At 38.2% G+C, this 19,467-nt stretch overlaps 1 protein-coding gene across 4 annotated transcripts in view; it reads right to left on the bottom strand.

Annotated features, from left to right (window-relative positions):
* Window positions 1–5,521: 5,521 nt before the first annotated feature.
* LOC137641612 (uncharacterized) overlaps window positions 5,522–19,467 on the bottom strand; it is a 29,321-nt gene continuing 15,375 nt past the window's right edge. The window contains exons 4-7 of one of the 4 annotated variants that reach the window (XM_068374344.1): window positions 8,725–8,919; window positions 8,438–8,597; window positions 8,343–8,395; window positions 5,522–8,155 (exon numbers count right to left, since the gene is read on the bottom strand). In XM_068374344.1, the coding sequence (XP_068230445.1) occupies window positions 7,395–8,155; window positions 8,343–8,395; window positions 8,438–8,597; window positions 8,725–8,919 (1,169 nt within the window). In that variant the 3' untranslated portion in view covers window positions 5,522–7,394. Of the gene's footprint in view, window positions 8,159–8,342; window positions 8,598–8,724; window positions 8,920–19,467 lie in introns of all 4 variants that reach the window. The other 3 variants (XM_068374343.1, XM_068374342.1, XM_068374341.1) reach the window with 3 other exon arrangements.

The raw sequence follows: 19,467 nt of genomic DNA on the forward strand, positions 1-19,467 counted from the left end.
GGTTCAGATTTCCTTTTATGGGCTCTCGTGGCATGGTTGGTTTCGACCTGGCCTTTCATTAGAAGGGGCTAGCGTTCGATCCCAAGTATGAGGTAGAAATTTATTTCTATTTGAACACGATGTTGTGTTGATATTTATCCATATTGACTCATTAGGGGTAATTTGAATGAATTACTACCAATTGTGTCACGTGGTGGCCCGGGGAAATCTGGTAAAACTCACTGGTAAAGAGACTGATGTCTCACCAGGTAAATCCTCGGACAGCTAGATTAGGGTCAGGTTCAGATTTCCTTTTATGGGCTCTCGTGGCATGGTTGGTTTCGACCTGGCCTTTCATTAGAAGGGGCTAGCGTTCGATCCCAAGTATGAGGTAGAAATTTATTTCTATTTGAACACGATGTTGTGTTGATATTTATCCATATTGACTCATTAGGGGTAATTTGAATGAATTACTACCAATTGTGTCACGTGGTGGCCCGGGGAAATCTGGTAAAAAACTCGCTGGTAAAGAGACTGATGTCTCACCAGGTAAATCCTCGGACAGCTAGATTAGGGTCAGGTTCAGATTTCCTTTTATGGGCTCTCGTGGCATGGTTGGTTTCGACCTGGCCTTTCATTAGAAGGGGCTAGCGTTCGATCCCAAGTATGAGGTAGAAATTTATTTCTATTTGAACACGATGTTGTGTTGATATGTATCCATATTGACTCATTAGGGGTAATTTGAATGAATTACTACCAATTGTGTCACGTGGTGGCCCGGGGAAATCTGGTAAAACTCGCTGGTAAAGAGACTGATGTCTCACCAGGTAAATCCTCGGACAGCTAGATTAGGGTCAGGTTCAGATTTCCTTTTATGGGCTCTCGTGGCATGGTTGGTTTCGACCTGGCCTTTCATTAGAAGGGGCTAGCGTTCGATCCCAAGTATGAGGTAGAAATTTATTTCTATTTGAACACGATGTTCTGTTGATATTTATCCATATTGACTCATTAGGGGTAATTTGAATGAATTACTACCAATTGTGTCACGTGGTGGCCCGGGGAAATCTGGTAAAACTCGCTGGTAAAGAGACTGATGTCTCACCAGGTAAATCCTCGGACAGCTAGATTAGGGTCAGGTTCAGATTTCCTTTTATGGGCTCTCGTGGCATGGTTGGTTTCGACCTGGCCTTTCATTAGAAGGGGCTAGCGTTCGATCCCAAGTATGAGGTAGAAATTTATTTCTATTTGAACACGATGTTGTGTTGATATGTATCCATATTGACTCATTAGGGGTAATTTGAATGAATTACTACCAATTGTGTCACGTGGTGGCCCGGGGAAATCTGGTAAAACTCGCTGGTAAAGAGACTGATGTCTCACCAGGTAAATCCTCGGACAGCTAGATTAGGGTCAGGTTCAGATTTCCTTTTATGGGCTCTCGTGGCATGGTTGGTTTCGACCTGGCCTTTCATTAGAAGGGGCTAGCGTTCGATCCCAAGTATGAGGTAGAAATTTATTTCTATTTGAACACGATGTTGTGTTGATATTTATCCATATTGACTCATTAGGGGTAATTTGAATGAATTACTACCAATTGTGTCACGTGGTGGCCCGGGGAAATCTGGTAAAACTCGCTGGTAAAGAGACTGATGTCTCACCAGGTAAATCCTCGGACAGCTAGATTAGGGTCAGGTTCAGATTTCCTTTTATGGGCTCTCGTGGCATGGTTGGTTTCGACCTGGCCTTTCATTAGAAGGGGCTAGCGTTCGATCCCAAGTATGAGGTAGAAATTTATTTCTATTTGAACACGATGTTGTGTTGATATTTATCCATATTGACTCATTAGGGGTAATTTGAATGAATTACTACCAATTGTGTCACGTGGTGGCCCGGGGAAATCTGGTAAAACTCGCTGGTAAAGAGACTGATGTCTCACCAGGTAAATCCTCGGACAGCTAGATTAGGGTCAGGTTCAGATTTCCTTTTATGGGCTCTCGTGGCATGGTTGGTTACGACCTGGCCTTTCATTAGAAGGGGCTAGCGTTCGATCCCAAGTATGAGGTAGAAATTTATTTCTATTTGAACACGATGTTGTGTTGATATGTATCCATATTGACTCATTAGGGGTAATTTGAATGAATTACTACCAATTGTGTCACGTGGTGGCCCGGGGAAATCTGGTAAAACTCGCTGGTAAAGAGACTGATGTCTCACCAGGTAAATCCTCGGACAGCTAGATTAGGGTCAGGTTCAGATTTCCTTTTATGGGCTCTCGTGGCATGGTTGGTTTCGACCTGGCCTTTCATTAGAAGGGGCTAGCGTTCGATCCCAAGTATGAGGTAGAAATTCATTTCTATTTGAACACGATGTTGTGTTGATATTTATCCATATTGACTCATTAGGGGTAATTTGAATGAATTACTACCAATTGTGTCACGTGGTGGCCCGGGGAAATCTGGTAAAACTCGCTGGTAAAGAGACTGATGTCTCACCAGGTAAATCCTCGGACAGCTAGATTAGGGTCAGGTTCAGATTTCCTTTTATGGGCTCTCGTGGCATGGTTGGTTTCGACCTGGCCTTTCATTAGAAGGGGCTAGCGTTCGATCCCAAGTATGAGGTAGAAATTTATTTCTATTTGAACACGATGTTGTGTTGATATTTATCCATATTGACTCATTAGGGGTAATTTGAATGAATTACTACCAATTGTGTCACGTGGTGGCCCGGGGAAATCTGGTAAAACTCGCTGGTAAAGAGACTGATGTCTCACCAGGTAAATCCTCGGACAGCTAGATTAGGGTCAGGTTCAGATTTCCTTTTATGGGCTCTCGTGGCATGGTTGGTTTCGACCTGGCCTTTCATTAGAAGGGGCTAGCGTTCGATCCCAAGTATGAGGTAGAAATTTATTTCTATTTGAACACGATGTTGTGTTGATATTTATCCATATTGACTCATTAGGGGTAATTTGAATGAATTACTACCAATTGTGTCACGTGGTGGCCCGGGGAAATCTGGTAAAACTCGCTGGTAAAGAGACTGATGTCTCACCAGGTAAATCCTCGGACAGCTAGATTAGGGTCAGGTTCAGATTTCCTTTTATGGGCTCTCGTGGCATGGTTGGTTTCGACCTGGCCTTTCATTAGAAGGGGCTAGCGTTCGATCCCAAGTATGAGGTAGAAATTTATTTCTATTTGAACACGATGTTGTGTTGATATTTATCCATATTGACTCATTAGGGGTAATTTGAATGAATTACTACCAATTGTGTCACGTGGTGGCCCGGGGAAATCTGGTAAAACTCGCTGGTAAAGAGACTGATGTCTCACCAGGTAAATCCTCGGACAGCTAGATTAGGGTCAGGTTCAGATTTCCTTTTATGGGCTCTCGTGGCATGGTTGGTTTCGACCTGGCCTTTCATTAGAAGGGGCTAGCGTTCGATCCCAAGTATGAGGTAGAAATTTATTTCTATTTGAACACGATGTTGTGTTGATATTTATCCATATTGACTCATTAGGGGTAATTTGAATGAATTACTACCAATTGTGTCACGTGGTGGCCCGGGGAAATCTGGTAAAACTCGCTGGTAAAGAGACTGATGTCTCACCAGGTAAATCCTCGGACAGCTAGATTAGGGTCAGGTTCAGATTTCCTTTTATGGGCTCTCGTGGCATGGTTGGTTTCGACCTGGCCTTTCATTAGAAGGGGCTAGCGTTCGATCCCAAGTATGAGGTAGAAATTTATTTCTATTTGAACACGATGTTGTGTTGATATTTATCCATATTGACTCATTAGGGGTAATTTGAATGAATTACTACCAATTGTGTCACGTGGTGGCCCGGGGAAATCTGGTAAAACTCGCTGGTAAAGAGACTGATGTCTCACCAGGTAAATCCTCGGACAGCTAGATTAGGGTCAGGTTCAGATTTCCTTTTATGGGCTCTCGTGGCATGGTTGGTTTCGACCTGGCCTTTCATTAGAAGGGGCTAGCGTTCGATCCCAAGTATGAGGTAGAAATTTATTTCTATTTGAACACGATGTTGTGTTGATATTTATCCATATTGACTCATTAGGGGTAATTTGAATTAATTACTACCAATTGTGTCACGTGGTGGCCCGGGGAAATCTGGTAAAACTCGCTGGTAAAGAGACTGATGTCTCACCAGGTAAATCCTCGGACAGCTAGATTAGGGTCAGGTTCAGATTTCCTTTTATGGGCTCTCGTGGCATGGTTGGTTTCGACCTAGCCTTTCATTAGAAGGGGCTAGCGTTCGATCCCAAGTATGAGGTAGAAATTTATATATATATATATTTAATGATCAGCAATGCTGTACTAATCAGGGCTATCAATAGTAAGTTGGTTTTCTGTGACTTACTGTGAGCGATCAGACCAAAATGTCCCACACCACCAATCCGCATTGGCTAGCATGTTGATATGAAAACTGGCAAAACCCTAGACAACAATAAGCACATGTCTGAGGCATTTGTCCTGCTGTGGACTAGAAACCACTGCATTTGTTTTTGTAGGCGATATATATATATATATATATATATATATATATATATATATATATATATATATATATATGTACACATATATATATATATATATATATATATATATATATATATATATATATATATATATATATATATATATATATATTGAGATCATCAAAAGTTTCTATTTCTTCCTCTGTATGTGATGTTCTTGGTGCATACGTTTGAATGATCTTCATTTCATATTTCTTATTTAGTTTGACAATTAATCCTGCAATTCTATCACTAGTACTAAAGAATTCTTCTACTGTATATTAACCTGGAAAATTTTATTAATAAGAAAACCCCCTCCATTTTCTTTGTTCCTTTCATGTTCTCTGAAGCAAATTTTAAGGCCCCCTTTTAACTCTATATAAGATTCCCCAATTCTTCTAATTTCACTCAATCTTATGATATCCCAATTTATTATTCAGATTAAAAGGGTGTAGGAAAGCCCTCATCATAGCCTTCTGTCTCTCAAGGAGTACACAAAACACGAAACATGAGTCCATTCAAAGTACGTCAATTGGAAAGCACATGTACAGTATACAATCTAGATGAAGTAATGATCTTGACCTAATGGTGAAATTATCCCATACTACGTGGGGGTGCAAAGAGATCAACTTTATCCGGTAGATTATGGTAGGTTAATAAACGGTTCAGGATATCAAGCTATTTTGAAGTCTTTAGTAGATCCAATACACGCTGGATGTTTAAAACCTAGCAGTGGGGCCCTTAGATCTTCTTTAAATTGCTCAGTTCTCTGTAAAAAGATGAGACACAATGTCTTTACATAGAGATTTGGTAACTATGTGAAATACTTTTTGAAGATTTTACTCACCAATTCTCCAACAAAGAATCTCTTTAACCAAAGTGATGTAATTTTAAACAATGATGAACCTCCATTCCCAATTAGGCTATTACCATCTACAAAAATAAGAGTGAACCTTATTCAACCATTTCTTTTTCCTCCACCTTGGGTTATGAAGAAAAATACAATTTGCTCCCATCTTTTTATTTATCAAAAGAAATACAATTATAGGCTAAGTTAATATAAAAAATATGCCTTAGAACATATTACTATGCTATAAATATACTGCTGGCTCTAAAGCTTGGACGAATGCTTATTTTGTTGAAGTATCCTCAGATAAAATAAGTCTCTTCTCATTACTTACTGAAACACCAGTATTTACATCTGAACTATTAGCCGATTTGCTCGCAATTGACATTATTAAAAAAAGAAATTGTTTTATATTTTCTGATTTGTGAAATATCATGGATGCCCTCAAAGGTTACACACATAAGAACCAACTGACATTGCAAATTAAAGCGTCTTTTAACAATTTCTATTCTGAAGGGGACAAATATTGGAATATGTGGAATTTCTTCCCATGATTGAGTTAAGAGTAATGTAAAAGCAGATGCCACTACTTACTAAAATAAACCATATAATAATAACTAAATGGTATGGAATAATGCATCAGAAAATTAGATTGAAAAAAATTCAACAAGTGATTTTACATGGGAATCAACAGACCCAATAGACAAAAGAACAAGTCATTGTATCTAGATTATGTATTTGTCATACGAGATTGACCCATGGGTTTCTAATGTGCACAACTCATGGTGTTATAGTTCCCAAGTACAGTGAGTGTACAAGATTTTAACCATAAAACATATTTCCTGTAAATGAAAGACAAGAGAAATTTCTTATGGCCAGAACACTGTCTGACATTTTATCAGAACTGAGTGTTTGTCTTTTTTTAATTTTGATTTTTTAAAGAGTACAGGATTCATAAACAAAATTCTGATTTTTATTTACAGCATATTTTTTCTTTATTTTTTGTCTCTTAAATTATATAGAATATATGAAATGGTAAAGTTCAACTCATATAGTAACTAGAACGAGCACTCGGTAGAGTGCATACCTTCGCCACCACCACATTTATCACCAACAAGAATGATGATGTGGGTATTTGATCCCAAAACTCATCTGCCATCTAAATTTGTATTCATGGCCTAAATACTTTCATTTTCATGCACTTTCTGCAATTTCATTGACCTCTAATCACCAATCGTTAACAAGGATAATTGCATCACTATATCATGCTGTATATCACAAGATAGACAGTTGAATTATGCACATTTTGGTACTAGTTTCCTGGAAATCAGATAAAAATTGGCCACGGTATGGCAAAAAAGACATTTTTTACCTTTTCGTTACCTTGGCCTTGACTTTTGACCCAATCACTCCCAAAATCTAATCAAATTGCCCATGGATCATCGTCAATCATCCCACCAAATTTCATGAGATTTAATCAAATAGTTTTTGAGTTATGCAAATCACAAAATCACATATAAGTACACAAGGGTAATGACATCACTATATCATGTTGTATAATACAAGATAGGCAATTGAATTATGTACATTTTGGCATTAGTTTCATGCAAATCTGATCAAAATTGACCACAATATAGCAAAAAGATATTTTTTACCTTTTCGTGACTTTGAACTTTGAACTAATCACTCCCAAAATCTAATCAACTTGTCCTTCTTAGGATTCGGTCAAATAGTTTTTGAGATTTGTGATTCGGTTTTTATCTTTCCGTGACCTTAGCCTTGACTTTTGACCCAATCATTCCCAAAATTGGTTGAGATTGTCCTTTGATCAGGGCCAATTATCCCACCAAATTTCATGAGATTTGGTCGATTAGTTTTTGAGTCATGCGAATCACAATCACAAAAAATCACAAACACACAGACAGACATACAAACATACGCCTGTCAAAACATAACCTTTGCAACGAAGTTGGTGAAGGTAATAACCACTTGCTCGAGTAACGTCACTTTTGTTTGTGCTGCTACATCTATGTTACGATTACACCCGTTTTTTCTTATGTTGTTCATAATCAGTTTTATGTTTGATTTGTGCTTGTTTTCGCTTATTTACCATCATTTCTCTAGCTCTGACACTAGTGTTAGGGCTTGCTCTCCAATTTTTCAGATTTTTACTACTGTTGCTAGAAATGTTTTTATCATCATCATCATCTTCTTCAGATGATGATAGTTGTATGACATTATCTTCAGGTATTGCCCAAGAATGATCATTCCACTCGCCTTTAGTTAATAGGCGAGGTCCCCTCTTTCCTTCAGAGTCAAAACTCAAAGACATTTTGAAATTTCCATCTTTGATAATGAAAGTGGTGCCAATAGGAGTGAATGTGTCAACATCTTCTATTTTACAAATCATTTCCTTACTAATATCATAAGTCTGTATTTCTCTGGTTAGGCTGTTGGTATTATTTTTAAAAAGTAATCCTATTCTAAAAGTACCATCAAAATCATACCCTAATTTACATAACAGATTAGCACAAAGTCTTACGGTAGCCGATGAAGTTAATGTAGACTTGTCATTAGAGTTGAATTGCGGTAGTAGTATAGTGCCATTAGGTACATAATCGTTACTTGAAATTACTCTGATATCCCCAAACAGTCTAAGGTTGGAAGACGCTTCTAAATGATTCAGGTTTTTCAACACATTTTCAAAACAGTTCACCGTTTCATCATTTATCGTTAGGCAACATGCAATTACAGAATCTCTGGCAATCAGTGTATTACCAAATAACATAGTTTTCTCAGCTTCTTTAGATGTGTTGTATAATAAAGGAGTTGGTGATGGTAAAGTCGTTGTTATTTTCAGTCCATTTCAATGAAATAAAAAAGAGAGAAAAGTATATGTTAATAATTGAGCAATATGCTGAGTATCATTAAGATACAAAAGAAATAACATAATTTTTCACTTTAGTTTGGTAATGTTATTACTTACCTTCACGCAACTGTTTGTTGATAGTAGAAACAGTAGCAGTACTATCATCCTTGTCTATGTCCATCACAGACTCATCTGGGGCAACGTAAATGCATTCTATGTCCATCACAGACTCATCTGGGGCAACGTAAATGCATTCTTCTTCCTGGAGTTTGTTTACCCTGCTGGTAGGAATAACAGGGTCTTGCAGTCTCCTACAAGCAGTAGAACGAGATGATGATGTACCACACTGTTGTTGTTCATTTGCACCAACTTCTATATCATAAAGGGAAAACAAACAGTTGATATTAAGTTGCTGTTGGTTGTGACATATATATAGCTACTATTTTGTTATTTCATATGCAATGCGATATCAACTTGAAATAAATGGGTTTCCACCTACTCCTTTTGAACTCTTTTAGTTGTGTTTTGGCCTCCAGTGGAGAATTACTTCTTTGAACAGATTTGTGAACTAGTTGTTTCTGGGGGACAGGATGTTGCTGTACAAACTCCTTAGAAAGAGCAGTTGAAGCAGCAGCAGTGGTACCAAGAGTAGTAATCGTGCTTCCAGCAGCATTTGCTTTACATTCACTGCGAACTATGAAAAAATGGGTAACTAATTAATCAGGAGTGAGAGCTGCACAGTAATATAAAAGACACAAGTAACTATGCTGTTGCAAGCGAGCTGCTTTTGCTGACATTATACATTGTTGAAATAAATGTTCCTTTATTTCTAGCAAAATATTGAGCTGTACAGTTATTTTTGTTGCATTGAAGTTACAATCACCACTAACATCAGGACTAGCGTACTCTCAATATGTTATTATTGACATATGTATTTGTTGTTGTAGTATTGCCGTTCTGTAAAATAATATGAGCAAAACATTACCACTATCGTAGTGATAAGTTCCACCAAATTTGTTTACTTAATGATGAACAGCCGTCAAAGTTTCTTTGACTGTCTGTTATAGGTACCTATTTGATACGCCATAGTGATCTTGCATCACAGGCATTATTATTTCAATTGGGTAATGATGACTATATCAGTTCAGTTTTAAGTTATATTGGTTGCATTAACATCGTTAGTGTTGCAGCAGCAATATCCACAATGGTAGCTGGTTCGCTTCATGATACAATATATCCCTTTTACTACCGCTGATAGTGGTTTTCTCTTTGTTTTATCTTGATTGTAATGTTTTCTACTTATTACTGTTGTTTTTGCTCAGTTGCCATTTGTTGACCTGTAATATCCCCACCTAAGTGTTTTGTACTACACCCTCATCAGGCATAATAGTGAGACAAATGACAGTGATTTGTAAAGCAATTTTGATACCTCTCTATATTTTTTTTAAGCATACTAGCCAAACTGAAAGAAGTTTACAGGACTAAACTGTACAGTGCTCAGGCATGAGGCGGTATAATAATATTTCTCTATCTCTCTCTTCTCCCCCAACAATTGAAGGTATTTTGGGTTGTATGTGTGGTGTTGTTAGTGTGATAACGAACTTAACAACGGTGATGTAGTAGTTTTTCCAATTGCATGGCCTACCATATTACTAGGGTCAGTTTCAAATGCCCAGATCAAGACTGGACAAATTTATTCGTTAACAGATGTTTTTTTGACGTCCATGCTTTGAAACCGGCCAGGTTTCAACTGCTGACTGGCTTTACAAGAGGGTGAAGTTAGATGGTATTCATTTCATACCTACAACTCTCATGAAACTTATGTCAAACTTGACCTCAATATTTAGTCTGATTTCGACGAGCTGATAACCCCGAAAAAGGACAATAGCTCTATTTATTTTCCTTCCAGTTCTCATAGAACTCTGGAACTTATTGCTTACCTTCCAGCCCTCTTATTCTAAGAATTTCAAAATATTAGAAATGGATAAACCCATTAATGTGAGAACCGAAGTAATACCAAGGTAATTCCTTTAATGATATTTATTTGTTCGGCCAAGGATTAAAACTTAATATGGATAGAAAGAAGGGAAAATTAGATTGTTTAGCCCACTTACTGTAAAGAGAGAAATTTGAGAAGGTATATTTATAAACTATAGTATACATATACATACAGTATATATATGGATTGGCGAGCTAAGAAAAATTGTTGGTATAGACTGGCGTAGAAACGTCATGAACAGACCCGAGTGGAAGGACATGTCTGAGGCCTTTGCTCTGTGGCAGAATAGTTATGGTAGATTATGACAATGATATATATATATATATATATATATATATATATATATATATATATATATATATATATATGTGTGTGTGTGTGTGTGTGTGTGTGTGTGTGTGTGTGTGTGTGTGTGTGTGTGTGTGTAGGAAACCAAACATTTAGGCCAGAATGTAACGTAGGGGGAAAACTTCAGCATTGTATCCCAGATTTTCAAATTTGACTGCAGTTAGTTTATTTCACTTTTCTGAGCTATTAAATTTGAGCCATTTATTACTTTTTTTAAAATATAATAAAAAAGCTTTTGATTAATCCAAATTTTAGTAAATATCCTTCAACTATGTCTAACATTCAAACTAGACACTAGGCTACGATTCACATATTCGATTAATAATCAAAATAAGAATTTAAAATTGTAAAAATACTGAGGTAGGCTATAACTTACCAGTATTTCAAAAGAAAATATTTCATCTGGTAACAGTTCTTTATTTTCTCACAGTATAAATCCGTATGAAATAAGTTGCATTTTAAAGATATACGCCGTAAGATAACGTATGGAAAAAGGGTCAACGCTCCATAGGCACTGAATGTTTGGTTGACCTGTCCTATGCACACACTGGTGCTATCTATTTTTTTGTACACATTATTGTTTAGGCACAGCATCTGGCCTCACTTAGATGCAAATGTAGTTTTCCTTTTTTTAGCGAATATTTCCTCCAATAACGAGCACTTAGGCTACATGAACGAATGACGCCAAAGTGTGTCATTAAGTCACCAGACTGTTGAAAGAGTTTATCTAGCCAAAAGAGTAATATCTCCAGCCAAAAAAAAAAAAAAAAAAAAAAAAAAAAAAAAAAAAAAAAAAAAAAAAAAAAACGAATTAAGGCTACCAAGTAGGTAGAAAAATAGCTGTTGATTTGGATCCATGAAAATTAGCAGTCGGGTGATAGCATTTCCGAGCTCTCTGTGTAAAGACTAAACAACTGTATGGAGCAATTCTTAGAAGCATTCAGTGGGCTGGTGATGATATATGTCTTAGTGAGATTTTTGAAGCCAGCTAAGGCTGATTTGTGAATTTAAGAAGAATAGTGGCATCCATAGTGTTATAAGGCATAGTGAGGGTGTAGTGCAAGTTATAGCAGGGAAGCTGCTAAGGATTATAACGGAAATACAAAGATTTTTTGGAGAGTAAGTGCCTCATTCCTCAATAAGTTATCAACTGCGATGGGATAGGATTCAGAAAAGTTAAAGGCCAAAGAGCACTTACATCATCTTTTTAGGAAGTCATTGCCATCATCAGAAAATCTTTGCAGAAAAGCAAATGCTGGTGGAGTTTTCATTATAGCTGAAGTTCTTACCTCCCAAATGCCAGTTCTTTTAATCAGTAAATGGACTTGTAAGTGATGTAAAACTACAATAAGCTGTACACAAGAATACCTTTTCTAAGATGTTATAAAGTCACTACTGAAAATGAGTTAACACTCGGACAGACCTGGAAAAGCCACTTCAATATTATTATTGTCTGTCCCATAGAAAAAGCCTGGAGAAAGTGTTCCAGAACACTGAACTCTGTCTTAAGAAATGTTGTACAGATTGTCTACCAGAGAGTGCATTGACTCTAATATAAGACTAAGGCTATGATTAAGAAAATTGTCTCTCTTGGTAAGTTCATGGGCTTGGGCGTCGATGATATTGAGGGGAAACACAGCACAGATCATCACTGGGGAGGCAGCTGAGGAAGTTCCTTAAGGGAAAGAGGGAATGGATGATGCTCCTAGTTTAGAGAAGGAGGAGGGAAGGGATGATGCTCCTAGTTTAGGGGAGGAGGAGGGAAGGGATGATGCTCCTAGTTTAGGGGAGTAGGAGGAATGGGTTGATGCTCCCAGTTTAGAGGAGGAGGAGGGAAGGGATGATGCTCCCTGTTTAGGGAGGAGGAGAGAAGGGATGATGCTCCTAGTTTAAGGGAGGAGGAGAGAAGGGATGATGCTCCTAGTTGATGCTCCTAGTTTAGGGGAGGAAAAGGGAAGGGATGATGCTCCTAGTTTAGGGGAGGAGGAGGGAAGGGATGATGCTCCTAGTTTAGCGAATACAGAAATGTGTGCAAAATTGGTAGTTACTGAATTTTACAGGAAAAAACACCTAAGTAACATCGTATCAAACCTAATGATTCATATGGGTAGTGATAATGCAGTTGGCCTTTTTTTTTTTTAAATATTCTAAAACCAGGGCAAAAAGGAACCTCTTTAGATCAGTTTTAGTGAGGAAGAGCTTAGGGTACTCTGAGCCGGTCGCAGAAAAGAGAAAGATCCCAGAGCAATAGTTACATAATATTTCCAAACAACAACACCTTCCACTCAAGACATCAACTCTCTTCCACAAGTAAAGTGAATTTAAATTTTATTTGATTTTTTTCATATGTTTATTGCATTTCTTGTTGATGGTATGACCGTACACAAGTAAAATTCTTTTGAAAATGCCTTAAAGTGACTGATTAATGGAGTCTGGAACGGATTAATCACATTTGCATTATTTCTTATCAGGAACATTAATTTCATGTTCTAATAAATCATCGATTGAGTGGCTTTCTTAAACGATTCAAGTCTGACCTCCCGGTTACCTCCCCCCAGATGCTGAAGCCTTGATGAGGATGGGGGGGCTTAGGGATTAGCAGCTGGGCTCTAATGAACAGTGGGAACTACTTCCCATTGGACCTCGGTGCCCAGCTGTCGATCCAACTAAATCAGTCAGGACTTTCTCTTTTACTTTTGATTATGTCTTTTTTCTCCCATCTCTTCCTTTTGTGCTGAATATTGTTGATGACTTTGGCATGTTCGATTATACTTTGGATACTGTTTTGGATTTGGCACAGTGTGGGATGGACGGCATTCCATCTCAACCTGTGCCAATTTAGACGCCATCACCCTCTGTCAGACCCCATTGGGTGCAGACCAAGTCTGTTAAGAGTCGGGCTCCAGTGATCCGGTTTTAAGTCACCCATATTTGCGGGTAATGGGTGACGCCAGGCATTGGAGTCGACGGTGGGAGGGGCTAACTACCCCCACTGACCAGTGTACGCCCACCTTAAGAGAGGCAGCCCCTCTCTAATAGAGGACCGGTCCCCACTGAAGCCTCTTCTCGTGTTGGGCCACATGGGATAGGAGGACTGACATCCTCCGATAAGAGGTGGATAAGCAAGCCCTTGCTTTTTCAAAAAAACCCAACACCTCTGTTGACGACCTGGAAAATACAAACATGGACCTCGGTACAGACAGCTCCAACTCGGGTTCTAGTATTGTAACGTTGGAACCTTATTCACGTAATGTGAATAATAAAACGCTAGAGAAGAAGAGAGAGAGAGAGTGAAAAATGATGACAGTACAGAAAGATATAGAAAAGTAGAAGTATTACCTGGTCACTATGAAGTAGTGAATTATGAAAAAAATTTTATCTTGGAATTTGAAAACGGAAGAAATGAGCGTATAAATGTTTTTAAAGCTAATAGGGAAATAGTTACTTTATGTGGAGGGCAGCCAAAAATTCTACCCCAGGGAAATGGAAGTCTCTTGATAGAGACACTGTCCCCAGTACAAGGTGAAAGGTTGAAAACACTTACAACATTGAATGGTCATAGCGTAAAATGCGTTTCGCACCCTACTTTCAACCAGAGTAAAGGTGTGATATATGCTCCAGAATTGTTGGATATAGAGGAAAAAGAAATTGAGGATGAACTGAAAAATCAAGGAGTAGTTAAAGTAGTCAGAATGAGAAAGAGAGTTGGAGAACAACGTATCCCTCTTGCTACTCTGATTATAACATTTGATCAGTGCCGATTACCAAATGTTATAAAAGCTGGTTGGCTATCTTTGAAGGTAAAACCATATATCCCTTCACCATTGCGATGTTATCATTGCCAAATGTATGGCCATTTAAGCCAGAAATGTAAAGAAAAACTAAACAATAAGCCAGCTGTTTGTGCCAACTGTGGAAAATGTAGTCATGGAGTATGCATAGAAAACCCTAATTGCATACATTGTGGGGAAGCACACCCAGCTACATCTAAAAGCTGTGTAAAGTTTATTTTTGAAAAAGAAATACAGGCCATTAGGACCATGGAAAGGGTTACTTTTAAAGAGGCTCGTAAAAGCTATTGAAAAGCAAATAAGACCAGGGCAACCTTTTTCAATGGTTCTGAAGAAAAACTTGCCAAACCACACAGATGAAAATTATGTCTCTACTTCTAAGATAAAGAAACAAATGAAAGTAGTTAAAGAGGTTGAAAGGCCCATCAAAAATCTATATCCAGAAATTGTAGAAAAATCAAAACGGATACTTAAAGATCTGAAAATTATTCAAAAGCCAACTACTCCGATTTTAAACAATAGTACAAACCTCTCACAGGCCGTGTCCTTGCCTGATCTTATGGAGGTTGCACTTGAAACCAATTTACCTGGTGAACCTGTAGTGGGGAAGGTGCAAAAACCTGATAGATCACATTTTAATCGAAAAAGAGAGACCTCCATCTCTCTCGCCTCCTACCATAAGAAACATTAAAGTCACGACTTCAAATAAATATGATATCTTGTCTGCTGATGTTTCTGAACAACTAGAAGGTAAATTGAACCAATCAGAAATTCAAGTTGAGGTCCACCATCCTCCTCAACAATTAGATCAAAAGGACACAAAGATAAAGAGAAACACAAAACCCACTATATCAAGATCCTCTCTAGAGTTACCTCCGGGAAATATTGTTAGATCAAATATTGCCAATGGGAAGACTTCATCTAAGGTGTCTTCCAAAAATAAACCATAGTTTTTTCCTCCATTCTGCAATGGAATTGCCAGGGTTTAAGGGCGAAATATGAACAACTTAAGCTCCTCATACGTGAGCACTCCCCTATAACAGTATGTCTACAAGAAAGCAAGCTTGATGTTAATACTCCTTGTCCTCGAGAGTATGTTAGCTATAGGACACCATATGATCAACGAGCAGGGAGCCATGGGGGAAGTCTTATATACGTTCGTCGAGATGTTCCCCAAATATCTTTGTCTATCTGTACCCCTCTGCAGGCAGTGGCTGTACAGATTGATATAGGGAGAAAATACACAATCTGTTCTCTTTACTTGCCTCCAAATGACAACATCTCATATGATAATATAGTAGAAGTGATTAAACAACTCCCACAACCCTTTCTCTTACTAGGAGACCTTAATAGTAGACATCCTTTATGGGGTGATGTTTTAGCAAATGCAAGGGGTAATATTATTTCGTCAATTTTGGAGAATGAAGATGTCGGACTCCTCAATACAGGAGAGCCCACACATTTTCATGTACAGACAGGTACCTTGTCCTGCATTGACCTATCAGTTGCAAGCTCTTAACTGTCTTCTCGATTTTAATTGGAGAACATTAGATGATTGGCATACTAGTGATCATGCACCAATCTTTATAAACACCAACAATGGTCCACCTTTACAGAGAACGCCTCGATGGAATCTTGATAAGGCGGACTGGGATAGATTTCGAGAGCTAAGTAAAATTGAAAGAAATGCAGAAAAGTTTGAAAGTGTTGACGATGCCATGGACTTACTCAATGGAACTCTTCATACAACAGGAATAAATTCCATTCCCAAAACAACAGAGATATTCAGACGACGACCAGTCCCCTGGTGGTCATCTGAACTAACTGCCCTGCACAGAGCCACAAGAAAGTCTTTAACTCGATTGCGCATGCGCCATACTGAGGAGAATTTAGTCATATACAAGAAATGTAGAGCACAGTTCCGCCGTGCCATGAAAGAAGCTAGGCGCCAGTCTTGGATGTCATTTGTTTCCTCCATTAACAGTAGAACACCAACTTCATCTGTGTGGAGGAAAGTCAAAAAGATAGCAGGCAAATTCACCCCAAACCCACCACCAGTGTTAAAGATAAATGGCCAGTATATGACTGGAGCAACCGAAGTTAGCAATGCCCTGGCTGACCATTTTTCAAATGTATCTTGCAAGTGTGAAACAGCTCCTGGTCACCAGTATAGGAGCATTGAAAAAAAAGAAAGTTTTAAATTTTGTAACAAGAAAGCAAGAGACATATAATTCTCCTTTTACTGAAAGAGTTTGATTCTGCTCTTGCTACGTGTAACGATACAGCCCCTGGACCCAATGGAGTTCCATATGCAATGATTAAACACGTACATTTTAATACAAAGTTATTTATTTTAAGCATTTTTAATAGAATATGGCATGATCATAGTTATCCAGGTGTTTGGGAACTAGCCATTATTCTAGCCTTTTTAAAACCCGGTAAGGACAAGCTTTTAGCAGCAAATTATAGGCCAATTGCATTGACATCTTGTTTGTGCAAAATCATGGAAAAGATGGTCAATGTAAGACTGATGTGGTACCTTGAAAAGAAGGGTATTTTATCACCCATTCAATGTGGATTCAGGAAAATGCACTCAACGACTGATGTGCTGATACAACTTGAGTCCTCCATTTGTGAAGCCTTTGCTTCCAAACAGCACCATGTGACAGTCTTTTTTGATCTTGAAAAGGCATATGATACCACATGGAGATACGGTATACTTAAAAGAATCCATGAGTGCGGATTGAGAGGAGAGCTACCAATATTCATCCAGTCATTTCTTTCACATAGAGTTTTCCAAGTGAGAGTTGGGGAAGCTCTATCACAGAGTAAATGCCAGGAGGAAGGAGTTCCTCAGGGGAGTGTGCTGAGTGTAACCCTTTTTGCTATAGCAATTAATGGGATATCATCAGTCATTCCCTGGGATGTTCTCGCAACATTATTTGTGGATGATCTCTCCATATCATTTGCTGGGTCCAGAATGGCAATGGTTGAGAGAAAAATCCAACTCTCTATTGATAAAATTATCCATTGGGACGATATGAATGGATTTAAGTTCTCGACAAGTAAAACTACAATTGTCCATTTCTTTCGTATACAGGGAGTACATCCAGACCCGGATATATACATCAAAGGTCAACGGATCCCATGTGCAAGTGAAGCTAAATTTTTAGGGTTGATATTTGATTGTAGGCTTACATGGGTTTCTCACTTAAAAGCATTAAAAGCTAAATGTTAAGTATTGTCCCATACATCATGGGGGCCAGACCGCAATACAATTTTAAAATTATACAAGGCCTTGATATTTTCCAAAATTAGTTATGGATGCGAAATATACTCGTCAGTAACCCCAAGCCGGTTAAAAATATTAGATTCAATACATCATGCTAGCATTAGATTGTCCACAGGAGCCTTTAGAACTTCGCCCATGACAAGTCTCCTTGTTGATGCTGGGGAGTTGCCTCTAGACCTTTACCGAATGTCCTCTATTATTCGGTATTGGTTTAGATTGCAAAGACTCCCTAATTCTTCTGCCTTTCAGACTGCAAGCCTTGTAAGACACTCAACCTACTTTGAGCTGCACCCAAAATCTCCTCAACCTTTTGGGTTTCGGGTGAAACAATTATTAAACAATCTGGATTTAATTAGAATTAATGTGCTTCCATTCAAGGTATCATCAACGCCTCCATGGAAATTACCTGACATATCTTTTTGTAAATACTTTATTGGAGTTAAGAAGAATATGAATGACTTAGAATCCAGGTCTCTTTTTATGGAACATGTCGAAGAACATAGGGGATCAACTTTTATATATACTGATGGCTCCAAATCTGATGCTGGCGTTGGATTTGGAGTACATAGTAATGATTTTAATTGTAGAGGTGCACTTCCTCTAACAGCTTCCATATTTACTGCCGAACTCTATGGCATACTAACTGCTATTGAGAAAATAGCTTTGGAAAAGGAGGGTAATTTTACCATTTTTAGTGATGCAAGGAGTGTTCTTCAAGCTTTACAAGTTTTTAATTCTAGTGACCCTCTAGTTTTAAAGATTTTAGAATGGCTTTTTAATATTGGACGGAGAGGTATAACAGTTCGATTTTGTTGGGTTCCTGCACATGTAGGTGTGTCTGGGAATGAGAAGGCCGATTTACTGGCGAAGAATGCGGCATCCGAGTTGCTACCAAGGAGGCATCCCATTCCCTGTAATGATATCCTACCTTACATCAAGAAATTGGTTTGTAATAAATGGCAACAGCACTGGGATAGTCAAGATGGCAATAAAATGAGGGAAGTAACAAATATCATATCACCTTGGAGGTATAACATGATACCCCGAAAATGGGAGACGACTCTTTGTCGCCTCCGAATTGGTCACACTCGGTTGACACACGAGTTTCTGCTGAAGGGCCAACACCAACCGTATTGCAAGGACTGTTTAGTACCTTTAACAGTGAGGCATTTGTTGACCGAATGCCCTAATTTTACTAACTTAAGAAATAGATATCTGTTTGAGGCTCGAGGTGAGGATGGCAGGTTCATCCTTGCCAAGATTCTTGGACATGATGTGTCCTACTATGCGAGTGGAATTTTTAGATTTATTTCAGAAGCAGGTTTCTGAAAACTATTTAACTATTGTAATGACTTCTTAACTAATATGGTTTTAATTGAATTCTCTTTTAATTTTCATATATAATAAATGCTATAGGCGTCAATGACCTTTGATGTCAGGATGCCAGAAAATTTTCAATCAATCAATCCCGGTTACCACTGAATTAGGTATCCGAATCCGAATATGTTTAATGACTTTTACTCTGCTTTAAAATATTGTTTTCTAGTGTCACTTTCAATAAAAACTTTTATTCTTTATGGTATTGCTTAGCCACCAGCCATCCATTGAGATATTACCATAGAGGGTTATTGTGTCCTTCGACTGGCCTAATAGTACTATATTAGATCCTTCACTGGTTACAGCTTATTTCTCCTTTGCCCGAACATACACCGAATAATCTTGCCTATTCTTTACATATTTTCCTCTTTCCTCCAACTCATGACACACTAAGATAACCAAACAATTCTTCTTCACTCAAGGGATGAAGTACTG

This window comes from Palaemon carinicauda, chromosome 5 (genome assembly GCF_036898095.1).
Source record: "Palaemon carinicauda isolate YSFRI2023 chromosome 5, ASM3689809v2, whole genome shotgun sequence".
Lineage (NCBI taxonomy): Eukaryota > Metazoa > Arthropoda > Malacostraca > Decapoda > Palaemonidae > Palaemon > Palaemon carinicauda.